The 19,570-nt window shown below is 37.0% G+C and overlaps 1 protein-coding gene across 9 annotated transcripts in view; it reads right to left on the bottom strand.

Annotated features, from left to right (window-relative positions):
* Positions 1 to 19,570, bottom strand: part of LOC120531189 (poly(rC)-binding protein 3) — a 393,138-nt gene that overhangs the window by 67,595 nt on the left and 305,973 nt on the right. For 8 of the 9 annotated variants that reach the window (XR_005634070.1, XM_039756359.1, XM_039756360.1 and 5 more), the window contains exon 5: positions 268 to 431. Coding sequence is in view for 8 of the 9 variants with exons in the window: in XM_039756359.1 (XP_039612293.1) it covers positions 268 to 336 (69 nt within the window). In the remaining variant the exon portion in view is untranslated. Of the gene's footprint in view, positions 1 to 267; positions 432 to 19,570 lie in introns of those variants that run through there. The other variant, XM_039756367.1, reaches the window with a different exon arrangement.

Genomic DNA, 19,570 nt, shown 5'->3' with positions numbered 1-19,570 from the left:
GGTGAAAATTTCACACAGTCAGCACTTGGTCTAAGATTCAAACCCAGGTTTATGAAGCTGTGAGGAAAATAGCACTGACCTCTTTGCCAATCTCCTGGCCACTTATGAACAAAATATCTCATATATTAGAAATAAAAATCAGAAAAGATACATTAAAAAATTAAGCTACTGAAGCATAACTTCAACACACTTTAGCAGACTACCATAAACTAAGAGGAAGGAAAGAAATAGATGAGAAGGTTGGGGAACGGGTCTGCCCCACATTACTTTGCCGTGCATCAACAGTCTGATGGTTAGAGTAACATTCAGTCCGCCTTCTGAGACTTTAGATTCCATTTTTTTATTTTGATGTACAGAGGGAGTGTGGTCACTGCGGGAGTCCCCAGAGAAAAGAAGAATGTATGAAATACAGCAGCCAACCAGGCAGGCACCTGGAAGAAACAATATTAACACAAAAATTCATTAAAAAGTATCAGGACAGATAATATAATACAATGTTAAGTATCACAAACATTATTTCAAGAATATAAGAAGAAGGATGAATAGTCAGTATATTTTCATAGTAAATCTCCTCAAAGAGACACAAAAGTGTAAGCAACCGAATGGAGAACACAGTATATGAATGACTAGTAATTTACAAACACCATAAGTCATAATGATACTGCTTTATAAGTGTGCAGATGTTATTCCATAGAGTAACAAAGAAACATACTCAGAGTAACCCCTGCATCATGCCTATGTGTTACCCAGTAAACAATATGATTTTAATATATACAAACAATAATATAAAATTCCTAAACCTGCTTAATACAATTCACAGTCACTGGAGGCCAGGCACTAACCCAAAAACCAGTCAGCATAAGGGCTCTACATATACTTGCACATAAATGCAACAAGCACATGCACGCACACACACACACACACACACACACACACACACACACACATCCCAGCACCCTGGATTCTCTATGTTTGAAGTCAAGAGAGAATCCACAGTAGGGGCAATAATGCATTGATAGGACTCAGATTAGGAAACATACAAATATCATATGAAAACTTAAATGATCATTAATCCATCAATTATGCTCAAACCCACATGATGCCGTTCAGAGGTGTGAGGAACTTTAATGTAAGGCAGGTCCATTGCACAGATTTATTTTATTATTTGTTTGATATTAATTTTATCATTAAAGAAAGTGAAAAAAATTGCTTCGAAATAGACAGGCAAAATGTTGCAACGGCATTGAAACCACAACATTTCCAAGTTAGCCCATGCAATCAGCCTGCTGTGTGATTCTGAAAAAAAAAATCACTTGCCCTCTGTGCTCTAATTGAAAATCATATGTTTAAACAGCTTCACCGTATCATGCCTTTGGGTCAAGATATCCAACGTTTCCAATATTCCCAGGATATTATATATATATATATATATATATATATATATATATATATATATATATATGGGTTATTTAAGAATTATCAATTGAACAAAAAATAAAACCATTTCCTAGAATTCTGCAGTACTAGAAACGGAATTTGCTACCAAAGCCACAACCACACAAATGGAAATGATTATGTAAATATTTCCTTTATAACACAAAGGTCTCTCTATGCTCAAGGCTTTAATCCTGACAAAACAAATCACATATTAATTGATTTATTATTTCATGTAAGACAATGCATTGTGTAGTGCTCATAAAGAATGTCATTTATTTTACATATTCTGAGTTACTATATTGTATGTGTGAAGTCTGCATATTCTCACGCTGTCTGAAAGCGTATTTAAATTTTGTGATTTTATCCCTAAGACAGGCATGCTAGGTTAATTGATGACTACAAACTGGGCCTGCATCAATGAATTTGGACGTGCCCTGAAAAAGACTAATGTTCCATCCTAAACTGGTTCCTAACTTGAAACCTATCACCACAGCACTGAGCACAAGTCCCCAAGACACTAACAGAATCAACAGATTTAGAAAAATTACAGCTAGTTCAAGGTTATACCGTATTAAATGTGATTGCCTCTCTGTGACTTTTAGTATATTTTATATATACAAATCTAAAGGTCAACTTAAAATTTATCTTAAATTTCAATACACCCCCCCAACCCAAAATTTTAATACCTGCAGAAATAAAATGATTATCTTTCACACAAATTCCAACATAGATAATCATCATTCACATTATCAAACATAAGTAAACAGAGGCCAACAACTCTCTTTTGCATATGCACCCCTGGTTTCTTGTTGAGTGACTAGGATGGTGTGGGCACATCAGGCTATGACTCAGCATGGAGAAGGGTGTGGAGTGATACTTAACTTAATGCTCTGTTTATTGGTGGATTCAATGCAGAGTCACATAATGGGAGAACCCACTCATATAATGACACAAAAAAGTTGCAAAATAGTACGGAACCAGTTTCAATAGGAGAAGGTGATAGAAAAGTAAAAAAAAAAACCAGGTAAGAGCCAAAAATACAAATTGGACAAGGACAATCAACAATCGAAAACAATCAACACAGCACACAATAATAAAAACATGAGAAATGACTAAGCATGAGAAACTAGAAACAATACGTTGACTTTGTGAGGATTCGACTTTAAAACTGAAGACTCTGCATATACTGTAGATGACAGCAATTATTGGTGAAATACACAGTGGGTAATGGCAGTGCCATCACCAGGCAATTGCACATAAAATGTATAATGATGGGCATGATATGGGACAAACATCTCTTAGCCTGTATTCTCATTTTTTTCTTTACAAGAGGTTTGTAATTGTCTTCCAAGATCTGTGGAAAAAATCTTAAAATACTGTGTGCCTAATTAAAATAATTTTTAGAATGTGTTATTACAAATTGCCTTGTACAATTTATATAATCATTTGCACTGAGCATGTTTCAATGTCACATTTGTTCTGGGCTTTAGGCCAGTGTCTATGAATGATAAAAAAAGAAAAACAATTATTAATGGCAACAGTTTTTCAGGAAAAGCATGACCTGCTTGGTAGCTATAATGTATGTTTAATACTGCTGCAGCAACATGCCCACCTACAGTACATATGCACCTATAAAAGGCCAAATTAGTATCGGCATGTAAATTAACAAAAACGGAAAAGTGAGAGAAAACACAGATACAGAGAAACAATCCAGATAGACTGTACTTGGGTATAAAAATCAAAGCCAAGATGCTGGATCTGTGAGGTACTATTTTGGCATCGATTTATATATCTACATACATATATATATTGTCCACCTGGTGGCCAATACTGCCAGGCCACCAGGTGGAGCCCTCCCTGCAGCATGGAGGTGCCCCGAATGCCAGCAGGGAATTATGGACATACCACAGGGGCTGCTAGAAGGCACTGCAGGGAGGAACAGTGTTTATTTACCCTACGCCCCGGAAGTACGTCCGAGTCACATGGACAAGGGGAATGACATGCTTCCGGGGTGAAGAAAGGACTTTTGATCTGACCCGGAAGTGATAGGAGATCACATGGACTGGGGATTGGAACACTTAGGGGTCAGGGAGCATAAAAGGATTGTGGGACCTCCCAGACGGGGAGCTGAGCTGGGTGGTAGGAGGGCAATGCGTCTAGGAGTGGTGGAGTATTACTGTTTATTGTATTGGAGTATTTAATGAGTATTGTGGAGGAGAGGGTATATATATATATATATGTGTGTGTATATATATATATGTGTGTGTATATATATATATGTGTGTGTATATATATATATATATATATATATATATGTGTGTGTGTATATATATATATATATATATATATATATATATATATATATATATATATATATATATATATATATATATGTGTGTATACACACACACATATATATATATATACACACACATATATATATATATATATATATATACACACACACATACACACAAATAGTAGAGTGGCCCTGAAAATAGTTTACCATATATATGGCTATGCTGTGAAATACACATACTTTTTGCATTCTATGTAACTAAGATAAATACTTAAAAGTCAAGCGAAAGATGATTAAGCCCTAATAAAATTAACTGCTGTAATTACTAATTTACTGGTCTAAAGAAACTGTCTTTATTTAATAACAGTTGTATTCATATTTATATATCCTGTTGCTTCATTTTACTATATATTCATTTCTACAACATCATAAACTTGTTGCTGACCATAACTGATACCTAGTTGTGTAAACTTCCAAATGTCACATAGTTATGGGAGAAAAACAATTTATTAGCATGCAGGTGAGCTGTTTCATACTGCAGGAATCCAGAATCAATTTTCCACATATTCAGAAGACTCACATTATGAAAGAATTAGCTGTTGAAAATTTAACACATTAATGCATAGGCAATACCATTGTGGATGCCAACCCTTTCTTTATTTTTTCCTTGGGGATGCCTGTACTATTGATTGAGTTACCACAGTGTTAAGATGGCAATGAACATATCATATCAAAAAGCTGTCTAGCAAAGACAGTCTAAACATCAAACTCATTTAATTCTGTAAATACACCATTTTAGGTAATTACTCTAAATGTGTCTCTTAAGTATGAATAATGTATATACTGTAGTTTCTTCATCCGTTGAAAAATAATGTCTACCCACTACCTCTTTCACGGCTGTAGCTATTCATTAGTTTTTAGATAGAGGTTTACTCCCATTTACATGGCATAAGATGGATAAAGGGTTGGCAAGCTGAGGATTTTGAAAAATAATCTTTTGGAATGTAGCAGTGTTCATAAGCTGCCAACACTAAGCTCATGAGTTCTCTGGGATCAGAACCACTCACAAAGCTCTACTTGATGATATACTACAAATTTGTGTATTGTGAAGGGGTAATCAGCAACAAGCGGAGATAGGCAAAAGACCCAACGATTTGATACAAGACAGTGAAAAGTCTTTCAACATTACACTTAAAATAATAGAGACCCTAATTGGCAGGGAGGGGGACACATACCATGCAAGGCAGGAAATGCTAAAGAAAGCACATATCACCATGAGCTGATTTGATAGTTCTTGTATAAAAGACTGTTTTTGTGTTTTGGGAGCTGACGGATCTTACAATTAGGGTACACTAGAGGAAGTGCTAGGCTGCTTTTCTATATATAATCCACCAAGACACCCGACCACGGTAGTAGCGAGGTGGGAGGGGGGTGTGTACAAAGGGTTGAGACGCAACCAGTGGGAGCGTATGAGTCGCACTTAGTGGTAATTCGACGGTTTGCAGCCCGAATGGGGTTCAACGGCTTACCCATGCCGGGTAGACACAAGCTCAATGTCATGCATAATTATTTATTGAATGCTAAACACTTCTGGAAAGACACGGTTGTCTAAAACGGGTTGGTGTGAGAATACAACAGCAAGCGAATGAAAAGATGGAACTCTGGAGAGAGCAAAATACAACACAATAGTGAACCCGCGGCATAACAAACACCGCATAATTATTTATTGATGGTTGAACACTTCTGGAAAGACACAGTTGTCTAAAAAGGGAAGGTTTGAGGATACAACATAAAGTGAATGAAAAGATGGAACTCTAGAGTTTTCAATGCTCTGTGCGGTTTTGGCTGCCTTTCTATATATAATCCACCAAGACACCCGACCATGGTAGTAGCGAGGTGGGAGGGGGGTGTGAACAAAGTGCAGGAGCATCTAAGAAGACGCATGTTTGTCGAGAATGCGAATTGCTGAATGTAGTGTGTAAAACAGTTTGCCATGGTGCACGCGGTCATGCGTCGTAACCGAAAACTCGGTTTTTAAAGACTGCTTACTTCATTATGTTTTAACCTCAGTTATAAAGGAATGTTTTAAGGACCCCATGGGATAACCCTCGGTTTTGGCTGCTTTTCTATATATAATCCACCAAGATACCCGACCACGGTAGGAGGGGGGTGTGCACAAAGGGTAGGGACGTAATGAGTGGGAGCGTATGAGTCACATTTAGTGGGAATTCCACCTGTTGCAGCCTGAATGGGGTTCAACGGCTTACCACCGCCTCTCTGCGCTGGGTAGACACACGGTTAATCTCATGCATAATTATTTATTGAATGCTAAACACGTCTGTAAAGACACGGATGTCTAAAATGGGTTGGTGTGAGAATACAACAGTAAGTGAATGAAAAGATGGAACTCTGGAGAGAGCAAAATACAACACAATAGTGAACCCAGACGTGCATGTGGACTCTTACCACAGACGAAAGGGACTAACTGGGTGGTCGGTGAGTTTTTGCGTCCGGGCAAATGGGCAGGCAGTGTGAATGCCTAGAGAGCGAGGGTAGACGCTGGCCAGTGAAAAAGGAGTCATGGTGGGCAGGAAAACGTCTTCCGTGTTCCTGCAGGAGCATCTAAGAAGACGCATGTTTGTCACGGATGCGAATAGCTGTATGTGGCGTGTAAAACAGTTTGCTATGGTGCAGGCGGTCGTGCGTTGTAACCGAAAAGTCGGTTTTTAAAGACTGCTTACTTCATTGTGCTTCAACCTCAGTTGTAAAGTATTGTTTTAAGGATCCCATGGGATACCCTTCACAAACCGTTTCACACGCTGCATATGGCGATTCACCTCTGCGAGAAACATGCTTCTATGAACAGTCAACGTAGCTCGGAGGTGCATGACATGCACATGACATTAACCTGACAGGCACTGCATGTGGCCTTTACGACAGACAAATATAAATGACACCATTTTTTTTTGTGTCGTTGCGTCCGAGGTGGTGGGCGTGGCCCTGTGAGTTGTCGTCGTATCCAATGGTCTTGGAGTTGGTGGGCGTGGCTCCTTCCTGCGTGCGCCATAGGTGTCTCACTTGTCGGCTCAGTGAATCCACGCCCCTTCCGGCGTGCTTTCCATGGTTGTCTTGCCTTAGTGAGTTATATATATATATAGATAGTACTGCATTGTAGATTTTAAGGAGTTGGGCAAGTTGGACAGCCTCTCTGTGAGAAAAGGCAGGTGTTGTAATCCTGTCATATAAATGCTCAAAAATGGGAGCAGGGCTCCAAGAACAACCTTAAACACCAGACCTACCCTCAGTTTAGGTCTGGACGGACTGGATTAGCCTCTACTCAGGCAGTCTAACCTCAATTTAAAAGGCAGGCATTCTGGCCTGCACAGGCTTAGAAATGGCATTTAGGCTTTTAAAGTTCAAAAACTTTCATATAATGCCTTTCAAAGAAGAAAGGGAAAAGTGTTTAAAAACCTCTAATTTAAAGAACAAACAAAAACAATGTTTCTTTATAAATTTAAAGAAACAAAAAGAAAGAAGCAAGGCAGCTCCAAGAAGCGCAAACATTTTACAGGCAAAAACCTAAAGCATACAAATCCAGAAAATCACAAAACAGAGAGTAGTAGCTTAACATAAGGGCAAAGAGCTGAAGACAGTAAATCCAAATGTAGAAAATTAAGCATAAAATCACAAAAATGGAAAATCCGAACCAAACCACAATGTCAAAGCTAACCATTCTATCAGCAGTCATCCAGCTACATATTGTCAGGTGGCCCCACATTCTCAGGTTTCATATAAAGGAGGTAACATAAAACACTGTGTATATCATAGCACAAAACAGCAAAATTAATAAACAATACAGTATAACAGAAAATCATAATGTTACATAAAAATAAACCAAAACCAAAAGACAGAAATGACTATGAATAGCAAAAAGGATAAACTGCAGAATATAAGAAGTGAAGCAATACCATCCAATGAGTAAGGGCCTATTTTTTGTTTTTTTAACAAAATGTTCTTTAGGGGCAACCAAGTGAATGTACAAAGGAGAATTGGATCATAACATTAATTAGTCAACTATTCATTACATATTATAAAGTTAGCAGTAAGTTAAATTACAAAATTATATCTATTATCTACTGATGTTACCTAAAACATTACTTAAAAGAGAAAATTGCAAAAATATAATAGTTACAGGGCGGCACGGTGGCGCAGTGGTAGCGCTGCTGCCTCGCAGTTAGGAGACCCGGGTTCGCTTCCCAGGTCCTCCCTGCGTGGAGTTTGCATGTTCTCCCCGTGTCTGCGTGGGTTTCCTCCGGGCACTCCGGTTTCCTCCCACAATCCAAAGACATGCAGGTTAGGTGGATTGGCGACTCTAAATTGGCCCTAGTGTGTGCTTGGTGTGTGGGTGTGTTTGTGTGTGTCCTGCGGTGGGTTGGCACCCTGCCCAGGATTGGTTCCTGCCTTGTGCCCTGTGTTAGCTGGGATTGGCTCCAGCAGACCCCCGTGACCCTGTATTCGGATTCAGCGGGTTAGAAAATGGATGGATGGATAATAGTTACATTAACCAATAATATAATAAGTATAATGAGAGGAAACTGTCAATAATAACATAAATAGTTATAGCAAAAAAAATAAAAAAACAAAACTGAAAAACAGACCCACCTTCCCATACCTGCTGAATAGCTGTTAGGAGTATAACAACAGAGTTGTTTAATATATACTTTATAGCAATACAAGTAAGCCTTTTCATGACTAAGGGAAGGAATCATTTTTAATTACAATCAATCATTTTTTCAAAATAAGCACAAAGTGCTATTTCTTCCAAGATCTCAGAAAAAATTAAAGCAGTAGGAGATTTACAAACTAAAACCAGTCTGGTTGCAAAAAAAGTTTGTAAAAATTACTGCGATACCCTAAGGGTCTAATTTTTGAATGAAAAGGGTACAGGACTAAAGTGACCACTTGTATAACTTTATATATAAAAAGAAAAGATGCCCTTCTCTCATCCACATTTTTTAAATAAATACATACTGTATAGATATCAAAGTAAAATTCATATTGATCTTTGAAATTACCTCCATCCATCGCAGTAAAAAATGATTATGTATTTCAATTTTTGTTTTATTAAATTTCAGCTTGATTTGTATACTAGATATTCATTAGTGTGTCAGGCACTGATTTGCTGGCTAACTTTTGTTTCTAGAGTAAATTGTCTTTCCTCGCTAATTTGTTTTTATTGTTCTTCTATAGTTAACTACAACCTCATTAAAATGGAAGGGCACGGATGTTCAAAATTTACTACAAAAGGAGAACATGTAATGGGTCTTCAATTGTATTTGTAATTTGCTCCTCTCTAACCGTATTTACCTACACTTGTCACTTGGAGGCTGAATATGAATTTTGCCATAGGAAATTTCACTCTGTGACAGAAGAGGTAGCTGTATTCATTTATTTAAAGTGTCAGCAATAAAAGATAGAATGTGATTTTTATGATTGTTTATTTGAAATAGACAGAATATAAGAAAACACATTCAGATACAAGTCAGTCTACGTGCTTCAGTGTCAATGAGGAGTGTTCTTGAATTATCTTGGCTAGTATAAGGACAGAAAGACATTTATAAGTGTTTCCTTTCGAACTCTACAAGCAGCTATAGCTACAACTACTAAAATCTCAGACACTAGAACTAGTGCACCAGCAATTTATATACTGCCAATGAAATTACATCACACAGTGCAACTTCAAGAAAGACGTGGCTGCCACTATAAAAAAAACACTCAAAATAAATAAATGGCTATGTGAAAATGTCCAAAATAAGTTGTAAGCACAAAGCAATGATTAGGTACTCCAAAACCTCTAAATTACAACAGTGATGGTCTGTAGCTTATAATGTTTCTCAAGCTGGTATAATCTGGTCTACTGGTCAAATGAGACAAAAGCATAATGGTTATAGCCTCTCGTGCACTGAAGAATATTAGAAAAGCATTACCATTGTATATGTCTATACATATTATATTGTGTATTTACTGTAAATCTATACTAATAAAAGGCAAAGCCCTCACTCACTCACTCACTCACTCACTGACTCATCACTAATTCTCCAACTTCCCGTGTAGGTAGAAGGCTGAAATTTGGCAGGCTCATTCCTTACAGCTTACTTACAAAAGTTGGGCAGGTTTCATTTCGAAATTCTATGCCTAATGGTCATAACTGGAAGGTATTTTTCTCCATTAACTGTAATGGAGTTGAGCTGCAATGACGTGGGGGGCGGAGTTTCGTGTGACATCATCACACCTCCCATGTAATCACGTGAACTGACTGTCAACGCAGTGCGTAGAAAACCAGGAAGACCTCCAAAAAGCACTTAAGAAAACATGCATTATATAATTGAGAAGGCAGCGAAACAATAAGAAGCGAGCGAGTGACATATAATACCATATTCATGAGTGCTGCTACCTCGGAAAGAAAGCAAGGTGTAAACCTAAACTTTAAATTAAGTTCATAGACAGGCTACCGCTGGCATTTCACATGCCCACAGGTAATGCGGGATACAAGTTTAATGAGAGGACGCAGGATATAAACGAGAGTTTTGATCACTTTGTAACTAAGTTAAAATTATAGGTGAAGGGGTGTGCTTATGCAAATTCCGAGAGACTGTGTTTGTGGGGGATTGACAGTTAAGGCGGGGGGGGAGTCACGTCATCATCTCCCCGCCCATTCATCCCATTTCACTCTGAGCTGAGCTCTGCAGCTAACGCCGTCTTCCGAAGCAACTTCGTCAGACTGCCACCAAATACTCACAGAAAAATACACAAGTTAATACACACGCTCTCTCTAGAGTTTCTCCACACTGAATCCTCCAGGCACTACTTACAAAAGGTTACATTGACAATCGTGTTACGTTATTTTTAAAATCTTTCCTTTTCTTAGCACAAGCACAGCTGAGAAGCTTCAATGCATGTGCTCCATAACGCGTTAAAAATTAATGCATTTAATCACACTTTGCATTACAAGCAAAGGGGAGCGTTTGTCAATGCATGATTTCCTGGTACACTGATTACACTGATCAGCGCATCCCGATTCATTTTACCCTCGCACCACCTTAGTTTGAGAAGAAGTATGAAAAAATATGAGGTTAACACAGAAAAACAGATCACCAATTCAAGCTTTATGAATAATCGGTTCGCCATCAATAATTGTTTTGGTAAAGCCATCCTCCTTCCATTTTATAATTTTTCCGCCATTAGCCATGATTAAATGAACGGTAAATAAAGTAAGAGCAAAGCGAGCGTGACTTATTTAGGCAGGCATATATATGACAACAACACTCATGACAATGTCAATCATGTTACGTTATTATTAAAATGTTTCCTTTTCTTTTTCATTACTTCTTTAACACACTACTTCTCCGATTCGAGGCGCGGGTATTTTGCTATGTATATACTAATAAAAGGCAAAGCCCTCACTCACTCACTGACTCACTCACTGACTCATCACTAATTCTCCAACTTCCCGTGTGGGTGGAAGGCTGAAATTTGGCAGGTTGATTCCTTACAGCTTCCTTACAAAAGTTGGGCAGGTTTTATATCGAAATTCTACGCGTAATGGTCATAACTGGAAGCAGTTTTTCTCCATTTACTGTAATGGAGATGAGCTTCAACGCCGTGGGGGCGGAGTTTCGTGTGACATCATCACGCCTCCCACGTAATCACGCAGTACATAGAAAACCAGGAAGACCTCAAAAAAGCGCTCAAGAAAACATGCATTATATAATTGAGAAGGCAGCGAAACAATAAGAAGCGAGCGAGTGGCATATACTACCATATTCATGAGTTCTGCTTCTTCGGAAACAAAGCACGATGTAAACCTACACTTTAAATTAAGTTCATAGACAGGCTGCCGCTGGCGTCTGTAATTTAGTGCCTGCCCATATAAGGCCGTCTGTCAGCGGCAATCCAATAGCAAACTGCCACGGGTAAATATTCACGGGTGAAGGACTGTGCTTATGGAGAGGAAGATGAGATGGTCAGGGAAGTGTTTGACACAAACTCAGCGAAACTGCGAGAGAAAGTTTTAAGTGCCAGGACTAAGGTAACATTAAATACAGCCATGGACATAGCAGGAGATGGCACCAGCACAGCTGGGAACCTTCGATGCATGTACACCGAGTGGCTCACGTGAACTGACGCAGTGCACAGATAAAAGGCAACAGTTCCAAAAGGCTGAACAAAACCGAATTACACAATTGAAAAGGCAGCAAAAATATGAAGCGTCTCATACATACAAGCATATTCATAAATCCAACTACTGCGGAAACAAAGCACACGTTGGAAAAAGTCAATGTCCCGCTAAAGGAAGACAGTGTAAAAAAAACCCGTGCATGCAGTGTGTCAGGTCTCAGATAAAGAAGAAGACGAGCTGTTTATTGATGCAGTAAGAAACGAATCGATGAATGAAACCTGTCATCTTTACAACGATTGACAAACACGGAATGTAACTTGAACACAACACATCCTACAAATACGAACCTGATTGAAAGAAATAATGATAATCAAATCCTTGATGACCGCAACACTCAGTAACACTCACAAAACAAATACTGTATATTGACAGTCATGTTACGTTATTTTAAAATGTTCCCTTTTCTTTTTCTACCTTTTTTAACACACTACTTCTCCGCTGTGATACGCGGGTATATATATATGTATATATATATAACCCGATCTACATACTCGAATAATGGATACTTTATTCTCCATCAATGATTGTTTTGGTAAAGCCATACTCAGTGTATTCATTAGATGAACGGTAAAAAAGGGCGAAGGGAGGATGAATAATTGAGGCATGCAGGCTGTAGTGCGCGTCAACTCTATCTGAATTGCGATCACATTTGAAAAAATATATCTTTTCAAGTTCTATTTAGTCCATATGTGTCAAACTCAAAGGGCGAGATCATTTTATATACTGTATTATTGTTATTAAAGCCCGGGTATATGAAGCGCTGGTAACACAATAAACTACAGATCCCATAATGCAGCGCTTCAGCTGCCTTGCGAACACTAACGCGTTAATCAAGTCTACCTTATGATGCTGCAAGTTATTGCGAAGCTAGAGTTATTGCGCACTGAGTTTGCACGGCGCTTTGGTGACTTTGAAGAACAAAAAAAGTCCGTCTACATACGGCTCGAACCTTGTGCATGTTTGGTAGCACATATCTGTGCGAGAAGCTCTTCTCAGTGATAAAGACTAACAAAACAGCACACAGGAGTCGCCTCACTGATGAGCACCTGCAATCCATCCTGAGAATCTCCACAACACAGAACCTCACACCAAACAGAAACGAACTTGTGGCCAAAAAAAGATGCCAGGCATCCAGCTCTAAAATGACATATGAGCAAAGACAACTGAATGATTTGATTCGTTATTGCACGTAAGCGGAGTCAACCGTTTTAACAAACAGCGTATTGCACTGATACGAAATAGCTGTGTGTGTATATATGTAGATATGTATGTATATGTATATATATATGTTTATATATGTGTGTGTGTATGTATGTATATATATATATATATATATATATATATGTATAGATATGTATATATATATATATGTTTATGTGTGTGTGTGTAAATATATATATATATATATATATATGACAACAACACTCATCACTCACAACAGTGACAAAACAATTACATTGACAATCAGGTTACGTTATTTTCAAAATGTTTCCTTTTCTTTTCATTGCTTCTTTAACACACTACTTCTCCGCTGCGAAGCGCGGGTATTTTGCTAGTCTATACTAATAAAAGGCAAAGCCCTCACTAACTCACTCACTCACTCACTCACTGACTCATCACTAATTCTCCAACTTCCCGTGTAGGTAGAAGGCTGAAATTTGGCAGGCTTATTCTTTACAGCTTACTTACAAAAGTTAAGCAGGTTTCATTTCGAAATTCTACACGTAACGGTCATAACGGTCAACAACGTACGCCATGTTGAACTTTCTTATTTATGGCCCCATCTTCACGAAATTTGGTAGGCGGCTTCCCTGCGCTAACCAAAACCAATGTACATAGTAATTTCGGTGGTAAGACGCCACTGTCAGTCGCCATATTGAACTTTTCAATTGTCTTTGTTACTTATGGGCCCATCTTCAAGAAATTTGGTATGCGGGTTCCCACCGCTAACTGAATCCTACTTACGTACATATATACATCCATAGCCTGCAGCTCGGTCACCGTTTGAGGCGGTGTTGGGTCCCCCATCCCAATACCTCCCAAGTCGTTGGCTGCCTGCCTATATAAGCCCGTCCGTTGCTCCGGTCTCTACATTCCCTTCCTTGCTTCGCCACGGGATTCAAGACTCCCTGCTGATAACTACAGCCTATTTATTTAATCCACAGCTTCTCCGCTGTTTTATTGTTCGTTTATTACGATTATAGTTATTGTGTAGGTATTTTAGACTTACTTTACATTGTTCAGGTACCCATTTCCTTTATCATTCCAACTGTACCCCCATTAACATGTCTCTCGAGGTGATCACCATCGATCAAAGAACTGTCACTTACCGAGTGGTTTCCATGCCTGGAGATGGCACCTGCCTTTTCCATTGTCTTTGTTACATATTGCAGGCTCACTCTTGATACCTGGAGTAACATTGTGTCTTATGTATTGAATGACTGAGACAGGTTCAAGGTGTGGACGGATGACGGTACAGGAGATAATTATATTACACAGGAGCACTAGAAGAGTGAAATGCTTAAGCCCTTCACCTATGGTTCTGCATGTGAGTTGATGGCTGCCGCTGAATTGTTCAGTTGTCACTTTCAAGTGTACCGAAATGGCCAAATATTTTACACCTTTTGACAATCGCCAATGCCTCTTAAACATCTTAGATTCACAGGTGACAATTTCAGTAGTGGACACTTTGATGTTTATGAATGTTTAAACTCTCAAAAGCTGGATGTGAAGTTATCAATGAAACCGGTTGTATGCTTACAACGCTTGACAGATGCCGAATGTCACTTCAACACAAGTCCTGCAAATACTGTCGTAATTGAAACAAACCATGAAACTCAAACCGATTATGACAGCAGCAATCCAAGCTGTGAGATTTGAAACAAGATTACTTTTCACATGGCCAACTGTACGTTGCATGCTCAAGAGTAAGCTCAGCGTACAGCTTGGTCATATTACAATCAGAGGGCCAAACTCACAATGCGGTATACAAAGAGATCCTTAACAAATAATTATTGGTATATTTTCCCTCAGTTTAAAAAGGTTTCATTTTCTTCTTAATAAAAATTTTAAGGCAGTACTTCGCCACTGCGAAACGCGGGTATTTTGCTAGTATTATTATATAAAGTATATACATACAATATGCAATTGAGGTTGTTGGTTGTGGATCTAGACTCTGCAATATACAAGAAAAACTTAAGATGTCTATGAAAAACTTTATTCTTCGGATACAACCAGCCTTCTGTTACTCCATTTTCAAACCACCTTATCCAAGGAGGGCATGAACCCTGGAGAAGGCACCAGTTTGTCACAGGGCACACTAATGCATAGATCAAAAAGCTTTTACTAACTTAACACTCATGTCTTTGGGATGAGCAAGGATAATCAAACTTCTCCCCCAAACAACAAAACAAGAAACAGAGCAAACATTCAAACTCTATATACAGTAGACATATATCCTAAGTTGTGGAATTCAAAGGAAGGATACTTACTTTGAGTAGATCAAAGAGGCCTAAGAAATGTGACGTTTATGGGCTCTTGGCAATCTGGTTATCCACACTGTTTCAGCAAGTGAATAGCATTCATTGTAATGGATAATCTATTAAATTGTGTGAAGACTCAGAATAGTAGCTGCTAGAAACCAGATTGGGAAGAAGGATATTCTCAGGTTCAACATTTGAATCTTCACTATCTAATTGTTGAAATTGCTCAGTAGAAATAGATATTGATGCTAGATGCATCTCCACTTCAATTTAATAAATAACATCTAGTTGGTGCAAAATCTGCTCCATAGTAAAAAGGATATCATTGTTTTCACATGTGAAATATACAGGTTGTCTCGGTAATTTCCACTATTAGTGTAATAGGCTGAGATCAGTGTTGCTTACAAGTTTTTATAACAATCTAAATAATACCTCAGCAATATTGTTGATTTCAAATTGTAATTACTGTAGTGCATGTAATGTGGAAAAACTATGTTGATTTGTTTTCATAAATTTTAATCTCATTCAGGGGAGGGAGAGTGTGAGGCACTTTGGAGTTTATGGAGGGCTCATAATAATGAAAGAAACCACAGCTGCTGTGGTGTTTATTTAGATTTTGGTTTGAAAATAAATATTCTCATGTTGAAATCCATCAGAAAGCTGCAAACAAATAGACAACACTCTGTTTTGTTTTACATTTTGGATTCTGGCATTTAATCAAACCATTTTTAATATTTAATTGAAAAATGAACAATTACAGTTATGCATTTAAAGGTTTCTACTAATTTCATGAACATAAAATCATTTTTAAACAAAATCTAAATAAGCAAGATATCAGTTTTCTTCAATTTACATTTTAATTATTATGATGTACTTCTGGCAATAAAAAATATTGGTCTTGTTTTATAATTTTAAATCGTATTCCAGTGAATGGGACTACAACATGCTTTGCAATGTACAATAATATTTGCTGTTTGAAATCAATAAGGTTGCTGTGTGGCTTGCTTAAATTTTCTTACAAATATTTTTGTATTTTACAGACATGCAAATACTGAACCTTTTGGAATTAATTGCCATATACAGAACAGTACACCATTTCTGTGTGTAAGTGTATATATATATGTTGTTAATATTCCTTTTGATAAATAAAATCTATATAAAATCAGTTTTCTTGCTATACGTGTTCTGCTAATTACTGGTATTTAATTAATTTGAGTAACTTTTTTTTTCTAAAGCAACTAAATTTTACTTTTACTTGAATAGTTTTTTACTTTTACTTGAGTTCTTTCCCTGACAGATACTTTTACTTATGTCAGTTTTTGTCTATGTAATAATACCTCTACATGAATAGAGTTTTAGCTGTTTTTCCAATACTTGTGTTAAGCTACTTCCACCATTTGTTGCTTTCTACTTCCACCATTTGTTGTTTTCTTTATTCCAATTAATTATGAATTTGTAATTTGCATGCAAAGATGTAGTTTAACACAAATGATCAATAAATAATTGTTCTCATTCTGTGTCATTTTTTTCTTTATGCTTGTTTTTAACAGGCCATGCATATAGGCTTCTACTAATATTAAACACATTTCCAAAACCATTACTTCTATAGTTCTGTCTGATTGTGACATAAACTAAATTCCATAAATATGTCTTTTACCATGGAATTTTTATGAACTCAAGTCCCAAAGCATGAAACTCCCAGTAATTTCTCAAAATGCCCAATAGAGGGAGGAAACAAGTTAGTCTAACAAAAAGGCAAATAAAGATTTTTTTTATAAATAAAGGATTTATTTTAAAAAAGCTCAGTTGAACAAAAATAAGCTCTGACAGCAAAGTCCCAATATGAAATCCAAGAATGCCAAACAGCAGAGCACAGAACTCACCACACACTGAGCGCGTTCACAATGAATGGCAAGGAACTACGGGTTATCCCAACTTTACGGGCCTGATGGCAGTCTGTTTACGGTAATGGGCAGTTGGCCCCACCTATTGGAGGTCCACCCACAAAATAAATGGCACATATTACAAAAATGTTTAAACAAAATAAATTATCCACAATGTTAACATAAACAATGAACAAAATAGACATAAACTGGCATTTGTACCCCAGCCAGAGGAGGAATGCTGGCTGAAATACAACAAGTATAATTAATAGAATTAAAACTGAAACTAATTTGTATAAAAACAAAACAGAAATGTCTGTAAAATTTAAACTAAACTAAAACTAAAATACATTATATGAAGGCTAACTATAACTAAATTTAGTTTTCAAGTATGGTCCAAAACAATATAAAAGTAAAATAAGCATAAAAAGGCAAAACTATAATGACCTTGGTTCACTGATCACATGGCCGCTTGGTCAGTTTATAGCTGTCTGATTTCAACAAGCCCATTTTTACGGTTATACATTTTTTAAGATCTAAGCATTTATTGTGGCCATGGTAGATACAGGCTGTTTCTTAAGAAAATGAAATAAAATTTAGAATAGCTACTAAGTCAAAAAATTGTAACCTATTAAAACCAACCAAAGAAAAAAAAAAACCACACAGTTTTGACTGTCTAGCACTATACAGATAACATTAAATGTTGTGGATTATCAGATAATCTTCAGTGAAGATGTGTGAATTCATTTAGTATTTTCTGTGTTTTGAATGCTATTTTAAGAGCACATCATTGGTGCCACTTCCCATGTTGCTTGGAGTGTGGCTCCTAGAATTGTGATCCATAGGTAATCTTAGCTGGGGGTTCCTTTCAACAACAACAACAACATTTATTTATATAGCACATTTCCATACAAACAGTAGCTCAAAGTGCTTTCGCTACCCGATCAGTGGATACAAACCTCCTAAAATAAATAAATAGAGTACTTTTAAGTATTGTTTTTCTTGCGAGTTTGACCTCTTTGCCTCTTTATTTGACTTCAATTCTCATCTCTCGTCAGGATTTGGAACCTAGGTTTATTTTTATTTGTTTTGGTTACATCTTTTTATGTGCTTCTCTCAGTTTAGCTCATTAAATAAATCACATGTACATTTCTCATCTGGGTAGAAGAGGCCCTACAAAAGACCTAAACAACATTCATATGGCATATACTTGGTAAGTGAAACTACTTTGTAAAATAAAACATTTATATAAAATTAATAGGAGATATGAAGCTAGAAAACACATTATGAAACATCTTGGTAGATCCAATAGTCTTATCACCCACCATTCTTAATCTGACTTTACACACAGACAATTAAAAACATGTAATACTAAGTCATGAAACACGCTGTATGAAGTTTAAGTTGTACATTTAAGCTATACAATACATTTACAAAAAAAATTTTTGGACTGTTGTGAGCAGTTCAGGTCTTGATAATACAAAAAGAACACAAAAGCACCAGAAAAAGAGCTATGGACTGAGACCATGGAATTTTTTTTTATTTATGTAGACACTAACTGAGGGATAACCTATAAAAGATTTTTGGAGTGAAATATGGTGGTGCTCTTAGAATGATGCTGGTGAAAGCTGGTTAAAGGTAAATTTCATGAAAACATTATAATCAATTTAATAACAAAAAAGGATGTGCAGAACATCAAAGAAGCTGCAGAATACCAACAATAGTGGAATGCAGCACTTTGGCGACCTTAAACTCTCAAGAACATTTTCAAAACAGGGAGTAGGAAATAATGAGCTATGGAGGCCACAATGGTCAGTTCTCATGAAAATTAGTGCCATACAAACCAATAAACCCCTGCATAAAATTTCGTTTGGGTGCATTAAGAAATTTAATTAAAATACATTAAGAATTTTAAACAGACAACATTTAATACTTTCATGAAAATTGTCTGTTGATGACGGGAAGTGAGCAATGAAATATTTGTAATTTTTTGTAAATTCTTTAATGATGACACATTGTGAACATAGCCTTTAAAAGAAATTTGCTCATCTGTTATACATGACGTACATACAGTAATATTGCCATTGTGGCAATACAATTCAGTGTGGTTAGGTTGAACATGTAGACTACTAAAATGTGAAAAAAGTAGTTTACATTAATCCATGTTACAAACTGGTAGGTATTTGACATGATAAGCAAGCCAGCGAGGGCCAAGGAAAAATAATAGTTG

Source organism: Polypterus senegalus, chromosome 6 (assembly GCF_016835505.1).
Source record: "Polypterus senegalus isolate Bchr_013 chromosome 6, ASM1683550v1, whole genome shotgun sequence".
In the NCBI taxonomy this organism is placed as follows: domain Eukaryota; kingdom Metazoa; phylum Chordata; class Cladistia; order Polypteriformes; family Polypteridae; genus Polypterus; species Polypterus senegalus.
This window is presented reverse-complemented; position numbering and strand designations above follow the sequence as displayed.